Source organism: Pristis pectinata, chromosome 11 (genome assembly GCF_009764475.1).
Source record: "Pristis pectinata isolate sPriPec2 chromosome 11, sPriPec2.1.pri, whole genome shotgun sequence".
Taxonomy (NCBI): domain Eukaryota; kingdom Metazoa; phylum Chordata; class Chondrichthyes; order Rhinopristiformes; family Pristidae; genus Pristis; species Pristis pectinata.
The window spans coordinates 62,047,113-62,070,695 of NC_067415.1; the positions used below are offsets into that span (position 1 = coordinate 62,047,113).

General features: G+C 42.9%; 1 protein-coding gene across 1 annotated transcript in view; it reads right to left on the bottom strand.

Annotated features, from left to right (window-relative positions):
* The window catches only part of LOC127575809 (dnaJ homolog subfamily C member 3-like), a 131,600-nt gene that overhangs the window by 36,970 nt on the left and 71,047 nt on the right, over window positions 1-23,583 (bottom strand). Inside the window, 4 exon segments of the mRNA XM_052025930.1 lie at window positions 9,214-9,319; window positions 9,517-9,636; window positions 10,097-10,278; window positions 17,213-17,365. Coding sequence (XP_051881890.1) covers window positions 9,214-9,319; window positions 9,517-9,636; window positions 10,097-10,278; window positions 17,213-17,365 — 561 coding nt within the window.

The following is a 23,583-nucleotide window of genomic DNA, read 5'->3' on the forward strand; positions in this document are numbered from 1 at the left end:
TTCATTCAGAAAGATACAGATTAATCATGGATAGTTAAACATGGATGTTACAGAAAGATGGCACCCAACTAATTTCTTGAAATTTTCTGGAGGTAAAAAGGACGTTCTATGGGAGCATTACATTTGATATAGTCCGCGCTGAATTCCAAGAAAACCTTTGACAAAATCCCATGAGCTGGTCAAAAGAGTAAAAGCATTGGGAAGCTAGGGAGTGGCAAATTGAATCTATGACTGGAACAATGGTAGGAAGCAAAGGAGTCTTAGTTAACTGGTGCTTGTATGACTAGGCAACTGTTAGCATTTGAGTTGCACAGCAACTACCTGTTTCCGTGCTTTTGGTTTGATTAATCTAAGCGGCAGGAAGAAATGACAGAAGGAGATTAACCCAGAAAAATGTGAAGTGCTGCATTTTGGGAGATCAACACTGTTAGGGTCTTGCCATTAGCAGTGTTTCGTCCCTTTACATTTGATGTGCAGAGGGATCTTGGGATCTAAGTCCATAGCTCCCTGAAAGGCTGAGAGGAGATCTTAGAGAGTTCCAAGATTACGAGGGGCATAGATAGAGTAGACAGCCAGTATCTTTCTCCTCCCTCCCTTCCCCCTCCCCCCACACCGAAGTTGAAATGTCTAATACCAGAGAGCATGCGTATAAGGTACGAGGGGGCAAGTTCAATGGAGATGTATGGGGCAAGTTTTTTTTTATTCTTACACAAGTGTTAGGCGCATGGAATGCATTGCTGGGGTGGTGGTGGAGGCAAATACAATAGCTCTTAGATAGGCACATGAATGTGTAGGAAATGGAGAGAAACGGACATTGTGTAGGCAGAAGGAATAGGTTTAGTTGGGCATTTAATTACTAATTTAATTAGTGTGGCACAACATCGTGGGTCTAACGGCCTGTTCCTGTGCTGCACTGTTAAATGTTCTATGAATAGAAAGATAGAACAGATCTGTGTAACTGAGGAATTGGTGTAGGGGGCAGGGTTTCATGTTCTTGGATCATTGGAATCTCTCCTGGGGCAGGGCAATCTGAACAAGAGGGACAGGTTGCACCTTAACTGAAGGGGAACCAATATCCTGTTTGGGGGGGTGGGGGCGGGGGGGGGGGGGGAGTGGGGAGGCTCACAACTGATACTCGGGAGTGTTTAAACCAGTTTTGCAGGGGTATGGCAACCTGAGCACCACATCAGAAAGTGGAGGGATTGAGAGGAAGGTAGATATTATGATCAGCAAGTTTATAAGGAAGAACAGGCAGAAGCAAGATAATAAACACGATGGGACAGAGAGGTTTAAGTGTGTTTATTTTAATGCTAGGAGTATTAGGGGTAAGGGTGATGAACTTAGAGCATGGATCAGTACATGGAACTATGTTGTTGTGGACATCATGGAGGGTTGAGAGAGGGACAGGAACTGGATGGAATATAGACCAGCACAGACCTGTACAGGCCATTCAGCCCACAATGTTGTGCCAATCTTGATGCCAATTTATACTAAACGTCCTCTTCCTGTGTATCATCCGTATCCCTCAATTCCCTTCTACCTAAAAGCTTCAAACTCCAACAAACTGCCTGCTACCACTACTACCCCTGGTAATCCACTCCAGGCACCAACAACTGTGTAATAAACTTGCACCTCATGTCTGCCACTTCTCTGCCCATATCTGTAACTGATCTGTATCCTGCTATATTCTTTGATAGTCCTTTACACTGTCCACAACTCCAACAAACTTGGTGTAATCTGCAAGCTTGCTAATCACCCACTCACATTTTCACTGAACATAACAGTACAGCACTGTACAGATCATTTGGCCCACAATGTTGTGCTGATCTTGATGCCAATTTACTCTAAATGTCTTCCTCCTGTGTATCATCCCTATCCCCCCATTCCCTTCACATTTGTGTGTCCATCTAAACTCCACCAAACTGCTGGCTTCCACTACTACCCCTGGTAATCTATTCCAGGCACCTACCACTCTGCATGAAAAAACTTGCCCCTCTTGTCACCTTTAAACTTCCTCCCACCCACCCCCCCCCCCTCCCCCACCACCACCAACCTTAAAAACACATCCTCTGGTGTTTGACATTTCTATCCTGGGGAAAATATTTTGACTGTCTACCCTATTTATGCCTCTCATAACTTTAAATACTTCTATCATGGCTCCCCTCAGCTTCCGACGCTCAAGGGAGAACAACCCAAGTTTGCCCAACCTTTCCTTATAGCTCATACGTCCTGTTACACCTCTTCTGTACTCTCTCGACATCCTTCCTATAATGGGAAGACTGGAACCGCACACAATACTCCAAGTGCGGTCTGACTAAAAAGTTTTAGATAGCTGCAGCATGACTTCCTTACTTTCATACTCAACACCCCTACCAATGATGCCATAACATCATCTTTACCACCTTAGTCACTTTCAGTGAAATATGGACATGGACCCCAAGATCCCTCTTTACCTCAGTGCTATCAAGGGGTCCACCATTAACTGTATACTTTCCTTTGATTTCACCTCCCAAAGTGCAACACCTCACACTTGCCTGGATTAAACTCCATCTGCCACTTCTCTGCCCATATCCGTAACTGATCTATATTCTGCTGTATTCTTTGCTAGTCCTTTACTCTGTACACATGTCCACCAATCCTGGTGTCATCTGCAAACTTGCTAATCCACCCATCTACATTTTCATCCAAGTCATTGATATATATCACAAACAGAGGTCCCAGCACTGATCCTTGCAGAACACCACTGGTCACAGCCCTCCAGCCAGAATAACACCCTTCCACCCCTATTCTCTGTCTTCTATGGGCAAGCTAGTTTTGAATCCAAACTTGCAATTTACCCTGGACCCATGCATCTTTATCTTCCGAATCAACCTACCATGAGGGACATTATCAAATGCCTTACTAAAGTCCATGTAGATAATGTCCACTGCCTTAGCCTCAAACACCTTTGCCACCTCCTCAAAAAAACTCAAAATTTGTAAGGCATGACTTTCCCCAGATAAAGCCATGCTGACTGTCCCTAAACAGCCATGCCTTTCCAAATGGGCATAAATCCTATACTAAGTATCATCTCTAACAGCTACCTTACAACTGATGTGAAGCTCACTGGCCTAAACTTACCTGGGTTATCTCTATTTCCCATCCTGAACAAAGGTACATTTGCTACTCTCCAGTCCTCTGGGATCTCACCTGTTGCAAGTGAGAACATGAAGATCTTTGTCAAAGCCCCAGCTATCTCCTCCCTTGCTTCTTTCAATATTCTGGGATATATGCCATGAGGCCCTGGGGACTTACCCACCTTAATGATTTTCAAAAGACCCAGCACAACCTTCTCCTTAATCTCAAAATGTCCCAGCACATTAGTATGCCCCACTCTGCTTTCATTATCCTCCAAATCCTTCTCCTTGGTAATTACTGACGCAAAGTACTCATTTAGCACCTCAGCCACTTGCACTCCAAGCACAAGTTCCCTCCTTTATCCTTGAGTGGACCTACCCTCTCCTTAGTTATTCTCTTTTTATGCAAGTATAAAACACCTTGGGATGCTTAATGTCAGGTGACAGATCTATTGGTGGGTGAGCATTTGGGGGACAGTGACCACTTGCTCCATAACCTTTAGAATTGTCATGGACAGGGATAGGAGCAAAGAGGATGGGAAGATATTTAATTGGGGGAAGGTGAATTATGAGGCTATAAGGCGAGAACTTGGGAGTGTAAATTGGGGTGACATTTTTGAAGGGAAATGTACTATGGAGATGTGGTTAGTGTTCAGGGATCTTTGGCAGGATGTTAGGGATAAATTTGTCCTGGTGAGGCAGAGGAGGAATGGTAGGGTGAAGGAACTGCAGGTGAAGAGAGAGGTGGAACAACTAGTTAGGAAGAAGAGGGCAGCATACATAAGGTGTAAGCAGCAAGGATCGAACAGGGCTCGTGAGGAATATAGAGTAGCAAGGAAGGAGCTTAAGAAAGGGCTGAGGATAGCGAGAAGGGGACATGAAAAGGCTTTGGCGAGTAGGGTTAAGGAGAATCCCAAGGCTTTTTTCTCATACGTAAAGAGCAGAAGGATGGCTAGGGTAAAGGTAGGTCCGATTAAAGACAAAGGTGGGAGGATGTGCCTGGAAGCTGTGGAAGTGGGTGAGGTTCTCAATGAATACTTCTCTTCAGTATTCACCAAGGAGAGGGGTCTTGATGATGCTGAGAACAGTGTAGGTGAGGGTAATGTTCTAGAGTATGTAGATATTAAGAGAGAGGATGTGTTGGAGTTGTTAGAGAATATTAGGACAGATAAGTCCCCAGGGCCTGACGGAGTATTCCCCAGGCTGCTTTGTGAGGCGAGGGAGGAGATTGCTGAACCATTGGTTAGGATCTTTGAGTCCTCGTTGTCAACGGGGATGGTACCGGAGGATTGGAGGGTGGCGAATGTTGTCCCCTTATTCAAAAAAGGTAGTAGGGATAGTCCAGGGAATTACAGACCAGTGAGCCTTACATCTGTGGTGGGTAAGCTTTTGGAAAGGATTCTAAGAGATAGGATCTACGAGCATTTGGAGAAACATGGACTGATTAGGGACAGCCAGCATAGCTTTGTGAAGGAAAGATCTTGCCTCACAAGCCTGATAGGGTTCTTTGAAGAGGTGACCAGGAAGATTGATGAGGGTGGTGCAGTGGATGTGGTCTACATGGATGTTAGTAAGGCATTTGACAAGGTTCCACATGGTAGGCTTCTTCAGAAGGTCAGAGGCTAAGGGATCCAGGGAAGCTTGGCCATGTGGATTCAAAATTGGCTTGCCTGTAGAAAGCAGAGGGTTGTGGTGGAGGGAGTGCATTCGGATTGGAGGGCTGTGTCCTGCAGGGACCTCTACTTTTTGTGATATTTATTAATGACTTAGATGAGGGGGTGGAAGGGTGGGTTAGCAAGTTTGCAGATGACACAAAGATCAGTGGTGTGTGGATAGTGTGGAGGGCTGTCGAAGCTTACAGAGGGATATTGATAGGATGCAGAGCTGGGCTGACAAGTGGCAGATGGAGTTCAATCCGGAGAAGTGCGAGGTGGTACACTTTGGAAGGACAAACTCCAAGGCGGAGTACAAGGTAAATGGCAGGATTCTGGGCAGTGTAGAGGAGCAGAGGGATCTGGGGGTTCATATCCACAGATCACTGAAAGTTGCCTTGCAGGTGGATAGGGTAGTTAAGAAAGCTTATGGGATGTTAGCTTTCATAAGCTGGGGGATCGAGTTTAAGAGCAGCGAAGTGATGATACAGCTTTACAAAACTCTGGTTAGGCCACACTTAGAGTACTGTGTCCAGTTCTGGTTGTCTCATTATAGGAAGGATGTGGAGGTGTTGGAAAGGGTGCCGAGGAGATTTACCAGGATGCTGCCTGGATTAGAGAGTATGGATTATGAGGAGAGACTAAAGGAACTAGGGCTGTTCTCATTGGAGAGGAGGCGGCCGAGGGGAGACATGATAGAGGTATACAAGATATTGAGAGGAACAGATAGAGTAGACGGCCAGCGCCTCTTTCCCAGGGCACCAATGCTCAAAACAAGAGGACATGGCTTTAAGGTATTGGGTGGGAAGTTCAAGGGTGATGTCAGAGGGAGGTTTTTCACCCAGAGAGTGGTTGGTGCATGGAATGTGCTGCCTGGGGTGGTGGTGGAGGCTGATACATAGGACAAGTTCAAGAGATTGTTAGATAAACATATGGAGGAAGTTAAGTTAGAGGGATATGTGGGAGGAAGGGGTTAGATAGTCTTAGGAGTGGTTTGATGGGCGGCACAACATGGTGGGCCGAAGGGCCTGTATTGTGCCATATTGTTTTATGGTTCCAGGGTTTCACTGTTTTAGAAGAGATAGAAAGGGAGGCAGGCAGTTGCACTATTAATCAAGGACAATCCCACAGCTGCACTCAGAGGTGACATAATAGAGGGCTCATCCACTGAGTCAATATGGGTAGAACTCAAAAATAAGGAAAGGTGCAATCACACTGATGGAATTATACTACAGAACCCCCAGTAGCCATTGGGACATTGAGGAACAGATATGCAGGCAGATCAAGGAAAGGTATCAAACCAACAGGGTAGTTGTTCTACGTGACTTCAGCTTCCCTAGTATAGACTGGGACCCAGTATTTGTCGGGTACATCCAGGAGGGGTTTCTTAAATCAGTACATAGATAGTCCAAGAGGAGCCATACTGGTGTTGGGAAATGAGCCTGGCCAGGTGACTAACCTTCCAGTGGGAAAACATTTAGGCAAGTAACCACAACTGCTTAAGTTTTAAGACAGCCATAGCCTTGAAGGAGAGTATTAAATTGGAGCAGGGCAAATTACAAGAGTACTGGGCAGGAATGAGGGGGAGTTAATTGGGAACAGCTGTTTTTGGTAAGTCCACATCTGAAATGTGGAGGGTGTTTAAAGTGCACAGAGTACAGGGCAGGGATGTTCCAGTAAGGAGGAAGGACAAGGATTGCAAGGTAAGGGAACCTTGGACGTTGAATGAAGTGGTGAATTTAGTCAAGAAAAAGGTGAAGTATGGATTAGGAAGCAAAAATTAAATGACGCCCTTGGGGATTATAAGGAAGCTAGAAAAGAACACAAAAGGGGAATTTGGAGAGTCAGGATGGGCCAAGAAAAGTCCTTGGCAAGTTGATTTAAAGAGAATCCCAAATACATAAAGAGGGTAACAAGGGAGAGACCACTCAAGGATAAAGGAGGGAACATGTGCTTGGAGGTGGAGGATGTGGGCAAAGTCCTAAATGAGTACTTTGCATAGGAGTTTACCAAGGATAAGGATGTGGAGGATAGTGAGACCAATGTGGAATGTGCTAATATGCTGGTGCATTGAGGTAAAGAAAGAGGTAGTGTTGGGTCTCTTAAAGAACATTAAGGTGGATAAGTCCCCGGGGCCTGATGGGATATAGTTCAGGTTATTGAAAGAAGCAAGAGATGAGATTGCTGGGGCCTTGACCAAGATCTTCATGTCCTCTCTAACCACAGGTGAGGTCCCAGAGGACTGGCAAATAGCTAACGTTCTGTTATTCAAGAAAGGAAATGGGGATAATCCTGAAAACTATTGACCAGTGAGTCTCACATCAGTGGTAGGGAAGCTATTGGGGAGGATTCTTAGTGTTATGATTTATGAGCATTTGGAAAACCATGCCCTAATTAGCTTAAGTCAACGTGGCTTTTTGCGGGGCAAGCTGTGTCTTACTAACTTGAGTTTTTTTTTGAAGAGGTGACAAAGGTGATTGATGAAGGTAGAGTGGTGGATGTTGTCTACATGGATTTTAGCAAGGCGTTTGACAAAGTCCCTCACGGTAGGTTCATCCAGAAGATTAGGATGCATGGGATCCATGGTAAATTGACCATTTGGATTCAGAATTGGCTTGCCCACAGAACAGAGGGGGTAGTGGTCAATGAAACAAAGGAGGTCTGTGACGAGTGGTGTTCTATAGGGATCCATACTGGGACCTCTGCCGTTTGCAATATCTCCAAACGGAAACCTGGGTGCAGATGTGGATGGGTAGGCAAGCAAGATTGCAGATGATACAATGATTGATGGTGTTGTGGATAGTGTAGAAGATTGTCAAAGGATACAGCGTGATATAGATCAATTGCAGATATGGGTAGAAAAATGGCAAATGGAGTTTAATCCCGCCAATTGTAAGGTGTTGCACTTTGGGAGATCAAATATAAAGGGACAATACACTGTTAATGGTAAGGCCCTTCACAGTGTTAATGTACTGAGGGATCTTGGGGTCAAAGTCCATAGCTCCCTGAAAGCAACTACAAAGGTTGAATGAGCGGTAAAGGGAGCATATGGCATGCTTACCTTTTAGTCGGGGCAGAGAGTTCAAGAGTCAGGAAGTTATGTTGCAGCTTTATAAAACTCTAGTTGGGCTGCATCTCGAGTATTGTATTCAATTCTGGTCACCTCATTATTGGAAGGATGTGGAGGCTTGAGGGGGTACAGATGTTTACCAGGATTTGCCTGGATTACAGGGCACGTACTATGAGGATATGTTGGACAAAACAGTTGTTTTCTCTGCAGTAGCAGAGGCTAAGGGGAGACCTAATAGAAGTTTAAGATTATGAGAGGCATAGATAGAGTAAACAGCCAGTATCTTTCTCCCAGTGTCGAAATGTCTAATACGAGAGGGGATGCTTTTAAGGTGAGAAGAGGAAAGTTCAAAAGATGTGTGGGGCAATTTATTTATTTTACACAAAGCGGTGGGTGCCTGGAATGTGCTTCCAGGGGTGGTAGTGGAGGCAAATACAATAGAGGTACTTAAGAGGCTCTTAAATAGGCACATGGGTGTGCAAAGAATGAAGGGATATAGATATTGTGTAGGCAGAGGGATTCGTTTAGTTGGGCATCTAATTAGTTTGGCACAACTCCACACCATCAGTAGTATCTACAGGAGGCGTTACCTCAAGAAGGCAACATCCGTTATCAAAGATTCCCACCATGTGGGCCATGCCATCTTTTCACAGCTACCATTGGGCAGGAGGTACAGAAGCCTGAAGTCCCACACCACCAAGTTCAAGGCTACTTCCCTTCAACATCTGGTTCTTGAACCAAGTGGCAAAACCCGAATCACTAGTTTAGCAACACTGTGATCACTTTGCACTAAAATGGACATAGTGTTCTTTCTTGTTAAAAAAAATTTATGTTTTTCTTGTGAATGCTGCTTATATGATGCTGTGTGCCTATGATGCTGCTGCAAGCAAGTTTTTCATTGCACCTATGCAAACATGTATTTGTGCATATGACAATAAACTCGATTTTAACAACATCATGGACCTGTGTTGCATTGTTCTGTGTTCTATGAATGGCCTCCTTTTGTCTTGTAGATTTTCAGAGAATGTCAGCTGTTCTAGGTCTACAGAAAAAACTCAATTATATCATGGATAAAAATGTTAAAATTATCTTGGAAGTAAAACCCCATGTATAAATTTGAAACTATAGTTATAAATCATAGGAAATGGATATTTTTCTGGGCATTTATGCATTTAAAAAGACTACATTTGACTGAAAAAAAAGTGTCCTTCGACAGCTAGCACCCCCTCCCCCCCCCCCAAACATTCTTCCACCGGTAATATAAACCCTGGTTACTAATCTCTGTTAAATGATTCCAAATCACTTGAACTGGATTTTTACTGAGTATCATATACACAAAAAACAAAACTGCAAATAGCTCATTTACTAAACTTACCTTTGATAAACAATGGCAAATTCTTTCCTTTGCATACAAAGTGTATTGAAAAACATTTGGTTCAGTTTTCATGGCAGATTCATATTTATTAATAGCATCAGAGTATCTATAATCAGAAGAAAATAATTGCAATGCATTGTAAGAATTGTCTTTATTTGTTGTAATAAAACACAGAGGCTCATTTTCTGGGATTAAACAGCATCACCATAAAGTTTTGCTGATCAATGGCCAAAACCTTTAGTATCCACTGAACACATTCCTAGTTAAAATTATTCCAGGTTTGATAATTCTAGTTGCACTTACTTTTCTTGTCTTATGAGATCTTCTCCTGTTGTCAACTGCTTATTAAGTTTTTTCACTTGCTTATAATGGGCAAAACAGTGTTTGTGATCTGGGTCCAATTTGAGGCATTCCCGAATTTCACTGTGTGCAAATCATAACAAAATTTTACATATGCTGTGAAACCAGAGGAGTAAACTAACTCTCTAAAGTAATTGGACTGATAAAAGAAATGGACTGACATGACATGGGTTGGGTTCAAATAAAATTGTATGGTTGATTTCTTGTTCTCAGAAAAGAACTAAACACACTCTTAACAATATCATAACAATATCTTAATAATCACAATGGGAGTATCAAACTTACTGACATTCTACCTAAGTTAATAAGTGTCAGACTTTTCCAAAATTCTACATTGACACAACTACATATTTGATATCAAAAATGTAGTAACTGAAATTCTAGCTTTATCATGGATAAAAATTCATCCCAGGAGTCCTTTATATCAATAAACCTCCACCAAAAATGTAATGGTTAACAAAATGCACCACACTGAATAAATTAATAAAGATAATACAATCTGAGAAAATAAGAGGATATTTACCCAAGAGACATTTCATGATCTCCGAGCTGATAATAAATTATACTAATTTTATAGAATGCTTCAGTGTTGTCGTATTTAAGTTTTGATGCTGCTTTCAAATCATTTATTGCTTTTCCACTTTCATCAATCTGTATGTAGCATTCCGCCCGGAGTTCTCTTAACTCAGAATCCCAAACACAAGTCTGATGCAGAGACAAAATAAAATTTCAGTACTAAATAGAAAACTTCTGACAACTTGCAAATGTGCCCCAACACTGAAAAGTAATCAATTGAGTGTCCTAAAGCAGATGCAAGGAGGGATTTCTAATCACAGAGTGGTGAGATACACAAAACAGGAATTGTAGGAACTGAGTTAGGTATTAGGTAAAAGACTGGAAGAGATCACAGAGTACGTGTGTGCGGGCAGAGGATGGAAGCGTTCAAGTTTCTGACAAAGCAAAAGTGAGAGCAAAAGGATATTCCAAGAGAAACAAAGGATTCAACTGACCTTGATCAAAACCTTATTCCTTATCTGCTCAGCTCCTTAATGTCATACATTGCCATGTTACCATTTCCACAATGCCCAACTTCTAGCCATCCCAAGAACTACTGATCTCATGTGAAAAACCACAGGATGTTAATAAATTTCATGTGTTTTTGTTAAACTTCTGGAATTCAGAAGGGCATTCTATAATGATGAAATGTGTGTGCCATGAAGGGGGATGACTTTGAATGTTAAAGTTGAAACAATTTATCCTCACTTGGAAGGGACACTTTTGTTACAGATAGTTTTAACCATTTTCAGCCCTCCTGGATGGTCTCTTATTTTCCCCACCCTTGATAAACTTGGGCTTGTCTAAAACTCCATAGCCCAGATTCTGATTTGCATCAAGTCATATCTAATCCCATTTACACTGGCTCTTGCTTCAGCAATATCACAATTCAAATCATCCTAGATTTTAAATTCCTTCCTGGCTTCACCCTTCACTACTATACTGTTTTTAATTGATGATTCAAGTGATTGTCCAGTTCCACCACCTTCGAGGGCAGCATGTTCCCAACTTCAACCACCCTCAGATTCCCTCTAAACCTCTTACTCCTCACCTCAAACCTGTGCCTTCTGCTCTTGGAGGACTCTCTCACGGGGAAAGGTTCTTACCATCTACTTTTTTTCCCCTAACTATTCAAGTTCCTAATTTTCTTACCATTTATGTTCCCTTGGAAAGGCAGGGACTGATTTGGAGGAGTCAACTTGGGCTGCAAATTCATAGCTCCTGAAAATGGTGACACAATTAGATAAGCTGGTGAAGATGGCATTCGGCAGACCTGCAGTCTCAGGCTTAGGCATTTAGCATGAGTTGGGATGTCATGTTGTTGCTGTACAAAACATTAGTTAGGCCACACTCAGAACACTGTGCACAGTTCTGGTTGCCACACCACAGGAAGGATGTAGTAATAATAGAGTACAGAAAAGATTCACCATGCTGTTGCCTGGAACGAAGAGTTGTAGTTATAAGGAGAGATTGGACAAACTATTTATTCTCACTGGAACAGAGGCTGTGGGCAAGCTTATTGAGGTTTATAGAATTAGATGGGAATAATGGACTTTAGCAATGGTTTTGATAAGGTCTTACATGGTAGGCTGGTCTGGAAATTGGATTGCATGGGATCCAAGGTGAGTTAGCAGCTATGACTAACGCTGTGGTTTGTCATCTTTGTTAATGATGATTTGGGCGAGAATGTTAGTGGCATGATTGGCAAGTTTGTGAATGACACCAAAATTGGTGATAAAATGGACAGTGAAGGTTGTATAAGATTACAACAGGATTTAGATGAACAGGGAAAGTGGGCCAAGGATGGAATTTAACTCTGACAAGTGTGAAGTGTCGCATTTTGGTAGATTAAAATCAGGGCAGGATGTGTACAGTAAGTGGCAGGGCCCTAGAGAGAGTATTGTACCCCATCAACTTCTGTTCTGCAAGTACAGAATTCCCTGAAAGTGGCAACACAGATATACAGGGTAGTGAAGGTGGTGTTTGGAACACTTGCCTTCATTGGTCAGGGTATTGAGTACAAGAGTTGAGACATCATGTTGCACCTGTATAAGACTTTGGGGAGGCTGCACTTGGAACGTTGTGTGCAGTTCTGGTCTTAGTTATAGGAAGGATGTCATTAAGCTAGAAAGGGTGTAGAAAAGATTCACATTACTGGGACTAGAGGGTTTGAGTTATAACACGAGACTGGACAGGCTGGAGCTGTTTTCCCTGGAGTGAAGGATGCTGGGGGTGATCTTACAAAGCTGCATAAAAATCATGAGGGGTATTGGTACGGTGAATGGTCACAGTACCGCACCCCTCCACTACTCGAGTAGGGGAGTTTAAAACTAGAGGACGTAGGTTCAAGGTGAGAAAGGAAAGTTTTAAAATCCTAAAAGTCCATTTAAATAAGGTTTAAAAGGGATTTAAAAAGCAAAGATTTAAAAAGGGCTTTTCTCCACAGAGAATGGTAATTATATGGAACAAGCTGCCAAAGTAAGTATTAGAGGCAGGCACAGTTACAGCATTTAAAATGCATGTGGACAGGTACTTGGATAGGAAAGGAGTAGAGTGATAGGAGCTGAATACAGACAAAATGGGATGGAGCAAAGATGGGCATCCCAGTCAGTATGGACCCAACTTGTGGGCCCAAGGGCTTGTTTCTGTGCTGTACAATTCTATGACCTTATCTATGCCTCAATTTTCCCATATTTCTTTCAGATTGCTCCCCACCAACCTCCTCGACTGCAAGGAAGACAAACCAAGTCTGTTCAAGTGAAACATTCCATCCCAGGCAATATCGTGGTGAGTCTTCCCTGCACATCCCAGGCAATATCGTGGTGAGTCTTCCCTGCACATCCCAGGCAATATCGTGGTGAGTCTTCCCTGCACATCCCAGGCAATATCGTGGTGAGTCTTCCCTGCACATCCCAGGCAATATCGTGGTGAGTCTTCCCTGCACATCCCAGGCAATATCGTGGTGAGTCTTCCCTGCACATCCCAGGCAATATCGTGGTGAGTCTTCCTTGCACATCCCAGGCAATATCGTGGTGAGTCTTTCCTGCACATCCCAGGCAATATCGTGGTGAGTCTTTCCTGCACATCCCAGGCAATATCGTGGTGAATCTTTCCTGCACACTCTTCAATGCAGTCATGACCTTTCTATACCATGGCGACCAGAAGTACACACAATATTTCAGCTGCGGCATAACCAATACTTTATGAAGTCGTACCAAGACCTCACTGCTCTGATATGCTAAGCCTTGGTTAACAAGGCAGCAAGCACCCCATAGGCCTTCTTCAACATGCTATCTAACTGAGCCATCACCTTCAGAAATCTTTGGGCTTATACACCAAAGCATCTTTTTCCCCTCAATGTTCTCTGGAACCTACCATTCACTGAATATGTCCTACACTTATTTGACCTCCCAAAATGCATCATCCCACACTTATCAGGATTAAATTCCACTTGCCACTGCTCTGCCCAAATTATCAGCTCATCATCATTCTATAGTCCAAGATTAGCCTCCTTACAATCAACAACATCAACATCTGCAACTGTACCTCCTATGTTCACGTTTAAGTTGTTAATATATGCAACAAACTCAGGGATCCCAGCACTGATCCCTGTAGCACACCGTTGATCATAGGCTTCCAATCAAAGTTACCATCATCCATTGCTTTCTATTATGAAGTCAAATTTGGATGCAATATGACAACTTACTTTGGATCATATGGGTTTAACGTTTTTGGATCAGCCTACCATGTGGGACTTTGTCAAAGGCCTCAATGAAGTCCATGCAACCCAAGTGTTTAACCACATCTCAGGCATCCAAGACCACTGGGCATTATTTTAGCAAGAGTAGAGATTTGGAGGGAAAATAGGAAGAATCTTCTCACCCAGAGGGTGGATGAAATCTGGAACACACTGCCTGAGAAGGTATTGAAGGCAAGTACTCTTTCAAAATTTAAACAGGATCTAGGCAAGCATTTGAATCATCAAGATAGAGTCGGCTATGGATCAAGTGCTGATATGTGAAATTCACAGAGAAAACTACTCAATAGTTAGCATTGACATGGTAGGCCGAAGGGCCCATCTGTGCAGTCTGACTATGACTCGCGTAACTGCATTGCTCTCATCAATATATTCAGTTACCTCATCATAGAAAGATATAGCACAGAAACAGGCCCTTTGGCCCACTGGATCCACACCATCAAATGCAGACTTATAGTAATACTACATTAATCGCATTTTGTTCTCCCCACATTCTCAACTCCTCTTAGTTTTTACTACTCACCTACACTCTAGGGGAAATTTATAGTGGTCAAATAATCTCCCAACCAGTAAGTCTTTGGGACGTGGGAGGAAACCAGAGCACCCAGAAGAAACCCACAGAGTCACAGGGAGAACATGCAAACTCCACAACATGAGGTCAGGATTGAACCCAGATCTCAAGCATGGTGAGACATCAACTCTATCAGCTGCAGCGCTTTGCCAGAACTTCAAAAAAAACTTAATTACATCAGTCGGCCAGGACCTTTCCAACAAATCCCTGACTGGAAATCCCTCAATTTTTCTCTAATAATTGCCTTAACACTGTTAGACCAATTGGCAATTACCTTCTTGAATAAAGGTACATTTGCTATCATCCAGTCTCCTAGATCATTCTCTGTGGCCGCCAAGAATTAAATATCTCTGCCAGGAGCCCAGCAATCTCCTTTGCCTCTCACAGCTGTCTGGTATACATCTCATCAAGCCCCAGGCATTCATCTACCTCTGTGCTCACTAAGACATCTAATACCACCCTTTTAATCTTAATATGCTCTCAAACTTCACTGTCCCAACTGAAATCTCCAACTACAATATTTTTCTCTTAGTGAATGCAGATGAAGCATTGTAGACTGAGGGGAGACCTGACAGAAGTTTATAAAATTATGAGAGCCAAAGATAGGGTAGAAAAGTACTAGAGGTGGGGGGGGGGGGGGGGGGGGAAATTTAAAAGGAGATGTGTGGGGCAAGATTTTTTTTTAAAAAGCAGAGTTGGTGCTTAGAACAAGATGGTGAGGGTAGTGGTGGAAGCAGATACAATAGTAGCACTTAAGAGGCTGCTAGATAGAAACATGAATATGCAGGGAATGGAGGATTATGGATCATGTACAGGCAGAAGAGATTTAGTTTAACTTGGCATTGTGTTTAGCGCCGTCATTATGGGATGAAGGGCCTGTTCCCGTGCTGTTTTATGTTCCATGCAAATGTTCACTCAAGACTCCAGCCACATCTTCTTGCTCCATACACAGCATATTATGTTGGTCCTAATGAGCCCACTCTTTCCCCGGTTACTTTTTTTTTTACATTTCATATGTTTGCAAAATGCCTTGGGATTTTCCTTAATCCTATAGGGAAATGATATTTTGTGGCCACTCTTTGCCCACTGAATTTCTTTTCTCAGCACCCCCCCAACACTCTGTATTCCTGAAGGGCCTCCTCCATTTTCAGTGCTCCATACCTACCATTTCCTTTTCCTTATCAAAACCTCAATATCCCTTAAAATCCAGTGGTCTCCGAACTTGCTATCTTTATAATTCACCCTCACAGGAACTCATTAGCACCAATTTCTTATTATTTGCGCTTTTAAAGACTCCCACTTCACCAATGTCAATTTATCTGCACTTAGTTGCTTCCAGTCTATGTTCGTCAAGTTCTGTTTAATGACATTGAAATTAATTCTTCCTTCAATTCTGACACTTAATTTCCAGACTATCCTTATCCCTTTAAATAGCTACTTTGAAATAAACGAGTTATGGTTACTGTCCTCAAAGTACTCACTCACTGATGGTTCATCCACTTGGCTGGCTTCATTCCCTAGGATGCTGTCAAGCACTGCTCCATCCTGAGTGTGACCATGTACTGACACAAAAAAACTCTTGGATGCACTTTAAAAATTCCACCCAATCTATTCCTTTTATACCTAGGTGTAGCGGTTAGCATAATGCTACTTCAGCACCAGCGACCTGTTTGTATGTTCTCCCCATGTCTGCGTGGGTTTCTCTGGGTGCTCCGGTTTCCTCCCACATTCCAAAGACGTACGGGTTAGGAAGTTGTGGGCATGCTATGTTGGCGCCAGAAGTGTGGTGACACTTGCGGGCTACCCCCAGAACACACTACGCAAAAAGATGCATTTCACTGTGCGTTTCGATGTACACGTGACTAATAAAGATACCTTATCGGAAAAATTGAAATGCCCTACTGCTATAACTGCATTCCTCTCGCACTTCTGCGATTTGCCCAAATATCTGTTTTATCTCCTGCTGACTGTTGTGAAGTACGTGATATAATGCAAGCAAAGTGATCAATTTTTAAAAAAATTTCCTGAGCTTTTCACACATGGCCTCATTTGAAGAGCCTTGTCAAATATCCTCCCTCATTAGTGTAGTGATGGTCACCTTGATCAACAATACAATATACCCTCTTTTACACCATCACCCCCAATCATGTCTGAAACTGCTACACTGTAGAATATCGAGTTGCTAGTCCTGCCTTTTGTTCAGCCATGTCTTCAGTTGCTTTTATCCTAAATTATAAATTGTTTCCCTGAACCAAAGGTCTCTCCAACTTCATGGTGCTTTTGTTTTATATTTATCAGATCTATTCTTGGCTTGGTATCAAATTTTATTTGATTATGTGACGGTGAAGCAACTCGGGGCATGTTCATGTACTAAGTGCAAAAATCTATTGATTTTCAGTATCAGCATTGGGTTGACAATATTACCTAAAGGGACATCCTGCCTCAGTTTCACCAAGGTGTAAAAACTCTGGGTTAGTAAGGGAGTGAGAAGACAAAGTTCAATGCAAATATGCTACACTTTTGTATGCCTACAGTAGAAGTCAAATCCAAAATCAGTTTTCCACCTAAATGGGCCTAAATTTCAATCTAAGAAAAATGCCTTTTCCGTCTTTAATCAATAATCATTCAAGAATACAAACAGAATTCACACTTCCGCACTTATAATCTCCTGTACATTAGGAATGTTTAAAATAGTAGAAGAGATCTTTCACTTTAGCATTGCCATTGCTCCATGAAAAATTACAGTTAAGACTTGCCTCAATAAGAATGTCTAGTAATTCAATAGCAGCTGTGTAATCCTGGTTTTCAAAAGCAGCTCGTGCCTGTATAATTATCCTTTGCAATTCATCTGCTTTAGTTAACTGGGACTTGGCTTCATTTTCCTCTTTCTCACTGGGGTTAGATTGTATCTGAAAAATAAATGATAGGTCATTAATTTTGACTCCATGGCACAGATTACTGCTTAATGAGAATTATTGTGAATAGAGTGTTACAGAAAAAGAGCAGGTACAAATATAACATTACTAAATCACAATTCAAAATTGGATTACAAAGTATTGATTGGAAAAAATACTGCAGAAGCAGAAAATCTTATAATAGACCCCAAATATTTAGTGTTACCCACACCATAGATGCTGCCTGAACTTCTGAATATTTTATGGTATTTAGTAAGGAAATACTGTCCTGTTCAGTATTTCAAACACAATGAAATTGATCAGTCCAGATGCACAATCCTCATAATAGCTTAACAATGGCGAAGTCCAGTAAACACTGTTGCTGAAGATCACTGAATATGGTTTATGAAAGCATGGCAGTTGGAAACTACTACAAAAGGTTTTCAAATTGTGAGTTATATCTGCCATGGACAGAAGGAGCCGTGAAATTAAATAAAGTTAATAAGAGCAGATCAATACCCATTAACTATTGCTGCTGGCAATCATTTGAAACTTTTGAATGGAGAATAAGAAACGCAGAGGAGATTTACCAGGATGCTGCCTGGTTATGAGGAGAGACTAAGGGAGCTAGGGCTTTACTCTTTGGAGAGAAGGATAAGAGGAGACATGATAGAAGTATACAAAATATTAAGAGGAATAGATAGAGTGGACAGCCAGCACCTCTTTCCCAGGGCACCAATGCTCAATACAAGAGGGCATGGCTTTAAAGTAATGGGTGGGAAGTTCAAGGGAGATATCAGAGGAAGGTTTTTTTTACCCAGAGAGTGGTTGGGGCATGGAATGCGCTGCCTGGGGTGGTGGTGGAGGCAGGTACATTGTTCAAATTCAAGAGATTGCTAGATAAGCATATGGAGGAATTTAAAATAGTGGGATAAGTGGGAGGAAGGGGTTAGATAGTCTTAGGTGAGGTTTAAAGGTCGGCACAACATTGTGGGCTGAAGGGCCTGTATTGTGCTGAAAATAAAAAAAAACAGAAAGCAGGTGCTGAGTGACCAACACCAGCCTGCTGCCACTTCCATTCAATTTCTCATACGGGACATAGATGCAAGTTCTGATTAAAAAAACAAGTAAAATAATCATGACATCAACAGGTATTGATTGTCCCTGAAGAAATGTTTGATGTGGCATGTGTTCTAAGAAACCAACAAAGAGCAGTGAATCTAACAGAGGCAACACTTGATGAAAAGCATTAGCTTGCCAAACACTTGCTTCAGACTAGTTGTGTCCTAAATATACAGAAATGTGTGCTGGCGTCATAGAGCTATACAGCATGAAAACAGGCCCTTTGGTCCAACTCATCCATGCCAACCAAGTTGCCTGACTGAGCTGGTCCCATAATCCTTCAAAACCTTTCCTATCCATGTGACTGTCCAAATACCTTTTAACTGTCACAACTGTACCCACCTCTACCACTTCTTCTGGCAGCTTGTTCCATATACTCATATCTACACTCATCCCTGGAGCCCTACACTAACCTCTGGAGCATCTGGATAATAAAGACACCTACATCAGACTATTATTTACTGGCGACAGCTCTGCCTTTGATACCATAATTCCAAGCAAACTCATCTCCAAATTCCAGGACCTCGAACTCAACACCTTTTGCAAATAGATCCTTAACTTACTGACCAACAGACCGCAATCAGTAAGGATAGGCAACAACACCTCCACCACGATTATCCTCAACACTGATGCCCCACAACGCTGCGTCCTCAGTGCTCTACTTTACTCCCTATATATTCATGACTGTGTGGCCAGATTCTGTTCCAACTCCATCTACAAGTTTGCCAATGACACCACTATAGTGGGTCAAATCTCAAATAATGACAAGTCGGAGTACAGGAAGGAGATAAAGAGCAGCGTGGCATCGTGTCATGACAACAACCTTTCCCTCAATCACAGCAAAACAGAAGAGCTAGTCATTGACTTCAGGAAGCAGGGTGGTGCACATGCTCCTGTTTACATCAATGGTGCTGAGGTGGAGGTGGTTGAGAGCTTCAAGTTCCTGGGAGTTATTATCACCAGTCCTGGTCCAACTGTTGTCCCGTAATTCAATTCTCACTGCTGTCCGATGTAAAGTGATTCGATAAAACACGTTTATTAGCAGTGCACCACTAAGGAGAAGGCTCTTCAGCACTCATCAAGAGTCGCTTCCCGAGTTCTCCTGGTAGAAAGGGGTAGACAGAGATTTATACAGGTATTGTTACGCACACTTAATGCATATGGCGCTGCGAGTTTCGGTCAACCCGAGACAGACATCGCACCTATTGTTTATTATAACTGAGTTATAATCAAGAAATTCAAAGGCAGGTATCACCCCTCATTGTTTAGACCAAGCTTCCACCTCGATGTTTATTGCACCCAGTATTGCTACAGTCTAGCAGATTGGGACAGATCAATACCCGGAACAAAGTATTTAACACTCCATCGAGTCAGTGGCTTGCTTGCTCTTGCTCTTGCTGGAGAGGTATTTTTTTCTATCAGCTATAGGTATGGTCACAATTCTTAACCCTTTTCTTCCTCACAACCACATTGACCCCACTGCCAAGAAATCACACAGTGCCTCTACTTCCTCAGGAGGCTAAAGAAATTCGGCATGTCCCCATTGAGCCTCATCAATTTTTATAGATGCCCCATAGGAAGCATTCTATCTGGATGCATCACAGGATGCAAGAAATTGCACAGCTCAGCACATCACGAAAACCAGCCTCCCCTCCAAGGGCTGTCTATGCTTCTTGCTGCCTCGGTAAAGCAGCCAACATAATCAAAGACTCCGCCTGTCCCAGACATTTTCTCTTCTCCTTCCCCCAGCCCCCCACAAACCAACACTCCTCCCCCCCCCCCCCAGGCAAAAGAAACAAAACCTGGAAGAACGTACCACCAGGCTCAAGGACAGCTATCCCACTGTATTAAGACTATTGAACAGACGTCTTCTGTGATAAGATGGACTCCTGACCACATAATCTACCTTGTCATCTGCCTGCACAGCACTCTCTGTAACTGTAACACTATATTCTACATTGATTTTCCCTTGTACTACCTCAATGTACTGATGTGATGAAATGATCTGTATGATTGCATGCGAAACAGTTTTTCACTGTACCTCAGTATGTGTGACAATAATAAATCAATTTACCAATACATAACACCCTGAGGAAAAAGTTACCCTTGGGTCCCTTTTAAATCTTCCCCCCTCAGTTTTGGACTCCCCTACCCTGGGGAAAAGATTTTGGTTATCAATGCCACTGATAATTTTATAAATCTCTATAAAGTCACCCCATATTCCTGGGGAAAAATTCTAGCCTATCCAGCCTTTGCTTGTAATAACCCAATCCATCCAGTACCAGCAACATTCTCTTAATTTTTTTTTGCATCATCTCCAGTTCAATGACATCCTTCCTATAGCAGGATGAACAGACTGTACACAGTACTCCACGCGCCAAAGGAGTGTGCCAAATGCCATCTTCACCATCTTTTCTACCTGTGTCACCACTTTGAAGGAACTATACATCTCCACCCCTAGGTCTCTCTGTTCTTCAACACTCCCAGGACCCTCCATTTACTGTGCATGTCCTGTCCTGGCTTAATTTCCCAAAATACAACACCTTGCATTTATCAGAATTAAACACCATCTGCCATTCCTCAGCCCACTGGCCCAGTTGATCAAGATCCCATTGTAATCTTAGAGAATCTTCTTCACTGTCCACTATACCACAAATTTTAATATCATCCACAAACTAACCAATCATGCCACCTACATTCTCATCCAAATTGTTAATGTAGACAAACAGTGAACACAGCACTGATCCCTGCGGCACACTGCTGGTCACAGGCCTCCAATCTGAAAAACAACCCTCCACCACAACCCTCTTTCACCTACCATTAAGCCAATTTTATATCCAATTGGCTTGCTCGCCATGAATTCCACAGAGTCAGAGTACTGCAGCACAGAAACAGTCCATGCCAACCTGATCTTCCGCCTAGTCCCACCTACCTGCACCATATCCCTTCAAACCCCTCCCGTCCATGTACCTATCCAAACTTCTCAAATGTCAAAATTGAACGCATATTGACCACTTCCACTGGCAGCTCATTCCATTCTCACACCACTCTCTGAGTGAAGGAGTTTCCCCTTAGACTCCTCTTTAATATTCCACCTTTCACCATAAACCTCCAGTTCTAGTCTCACCCAACCCGAGGGTGAAAAGCTTACATGCATTCACCCAATCTATACCCTTAATTCTACAAGATCTCCCCTCATTTTCCTGCGCTATTCAACCTTTCCCTATAACTCAGACCCTCAAGTCCCAGCAACGTCCTTGTAAATTTTCCCTGCACTCTTTTAAGCTTATTGATATCTTTCCTGTAGGTAGGTGACCAGAACTGCACACAATACTCCAAATTCAGCCGCACCAACATCTTATACAACTTCAGCATAACATCACAACTCCTATACGCAATGTCCTGATTTATGAAGGCCAAAGGGCCAAAAGCTCTCTTTATGACCCCATCTACCTGTGATGCCACTTTCAAGGAATTATCACAAGATCACAAGATAAGGGAGCAGAAGCAGGCCATTCGGCCCATCGAGTCTGCTCCAAGGAAAAGGGAAAAAGAAATGGGGTGGGAAAAAAGAGAGAGAAAAAAAAACTATTCTAATCCCATTTGCCAGCCTTATCCCCATATCCCTTGATACCCTGACTATTTAGATATCTGTCTATCTCCTCCTTGAATACCCCCACTGATCTGGCCTCCACTGCTGTGCGTGGCAAGGAGTTCCACAATTTCACCACCCTCTGGGTAAAGAAACTTCTCCTCATCTCTGTCTTGAAACTGTACCCTCTAATTCTAAGATTGTGCCCTCTGGTCCTGGACACGCCCACCAAGGGAAACAGCCTAGCCACATCTACTCTATCCTTACCTGTCAACATTTTAAATGTCGATACGAGGTCCCCTCTCATCCTTCTGTACTCCAGCGAGTACAGTCCAAGAGCCGACAAACGCTCATCATACTTAAGCCCTTTCATTCCTGGAATCATTCTCGTAAATCTCCTCTGAACCCTCTCCAACGTCAGCACATCCTTCCTAAGATGCGGGGCCCAAAACTGCGCACAGTATTCCAAATGAGGCCTCACTAGCGCCGCGTAGAGCCTCATCAACACGTCCTTACTTTTATACACTATACCTCTCGAGATGAATGCCAACATAGCATTCGCTTTCTTAACCACCGATCCAACCTGGTGGTTAACTTTTAAGGTATCTTGTACGAGTACCCCCAAGTCCCTTTGTACTACCGCACTATCAATCTTCTCTCCTTCTAGATAATAATCTACCCGCTTATTTCTACTTCCAAAGTGTACAACTGCACATTTCTCAACATTGAATCTCATCTGCCATTTCCTTGCCCATTCTCCTAAACTGTCTAGGTCCCTCTGCATTCTTTCTATTTCCTCTATGCTCCCTACTCCTCCACTTATCTTGGTGTCATCCGCAAACTTAGCCACACAACCATTTATTCCATCATCCAAATCATTGATGTACAAGGTAAAAAGGAGAGGCCCCAACACCGACCCTTGCGGCACACCACTAGTAACCGGTAACCAACCAGAACGAGATCCTTTTATTTCCACCCTTTGCTTCCTGCCAACCAGCCAATTCTCCACCCATTTTGCTACCCTGCCCATAATTCCATGACCTATCTTATTAATCAGTCTCTTGTGAGGCACCTTATCGAAGGCCTTTTGAAAGTCTAAATACACAACATCTACCGCCTCTCCCTTATCCACCCTACCTGTGATTTCTTCAAAAAACTCCAATAGGTTGGTCAGACAGGACCTCCCCTTCACAAAACCATGTTGACTAGGTCCTATCTTGCCTTGCGCCTCTAGGTATTCCGTAACCTCCTCCTTGAGGATAGACTCCAATAATTTTCCCACCACTGACGTCAGACTAATAGGTCTGTAATTGCCTTTGTGCTGCCTCCCACCTTTCTTATACAACAGAACTACATTCGCTACCCTCCAGTCCTCCGGAACCATGCCAGAATCTATCGATTCCTGAAAAATAATCGCCAACGCCTCCGCTATCTCCACAGCCACCTCCTTCAGAACCCGGGGATGCACCTCATCCGGTCCGGGAGACTTATCAGCCTTAAGCCCCTTTAGTTTTCCAAG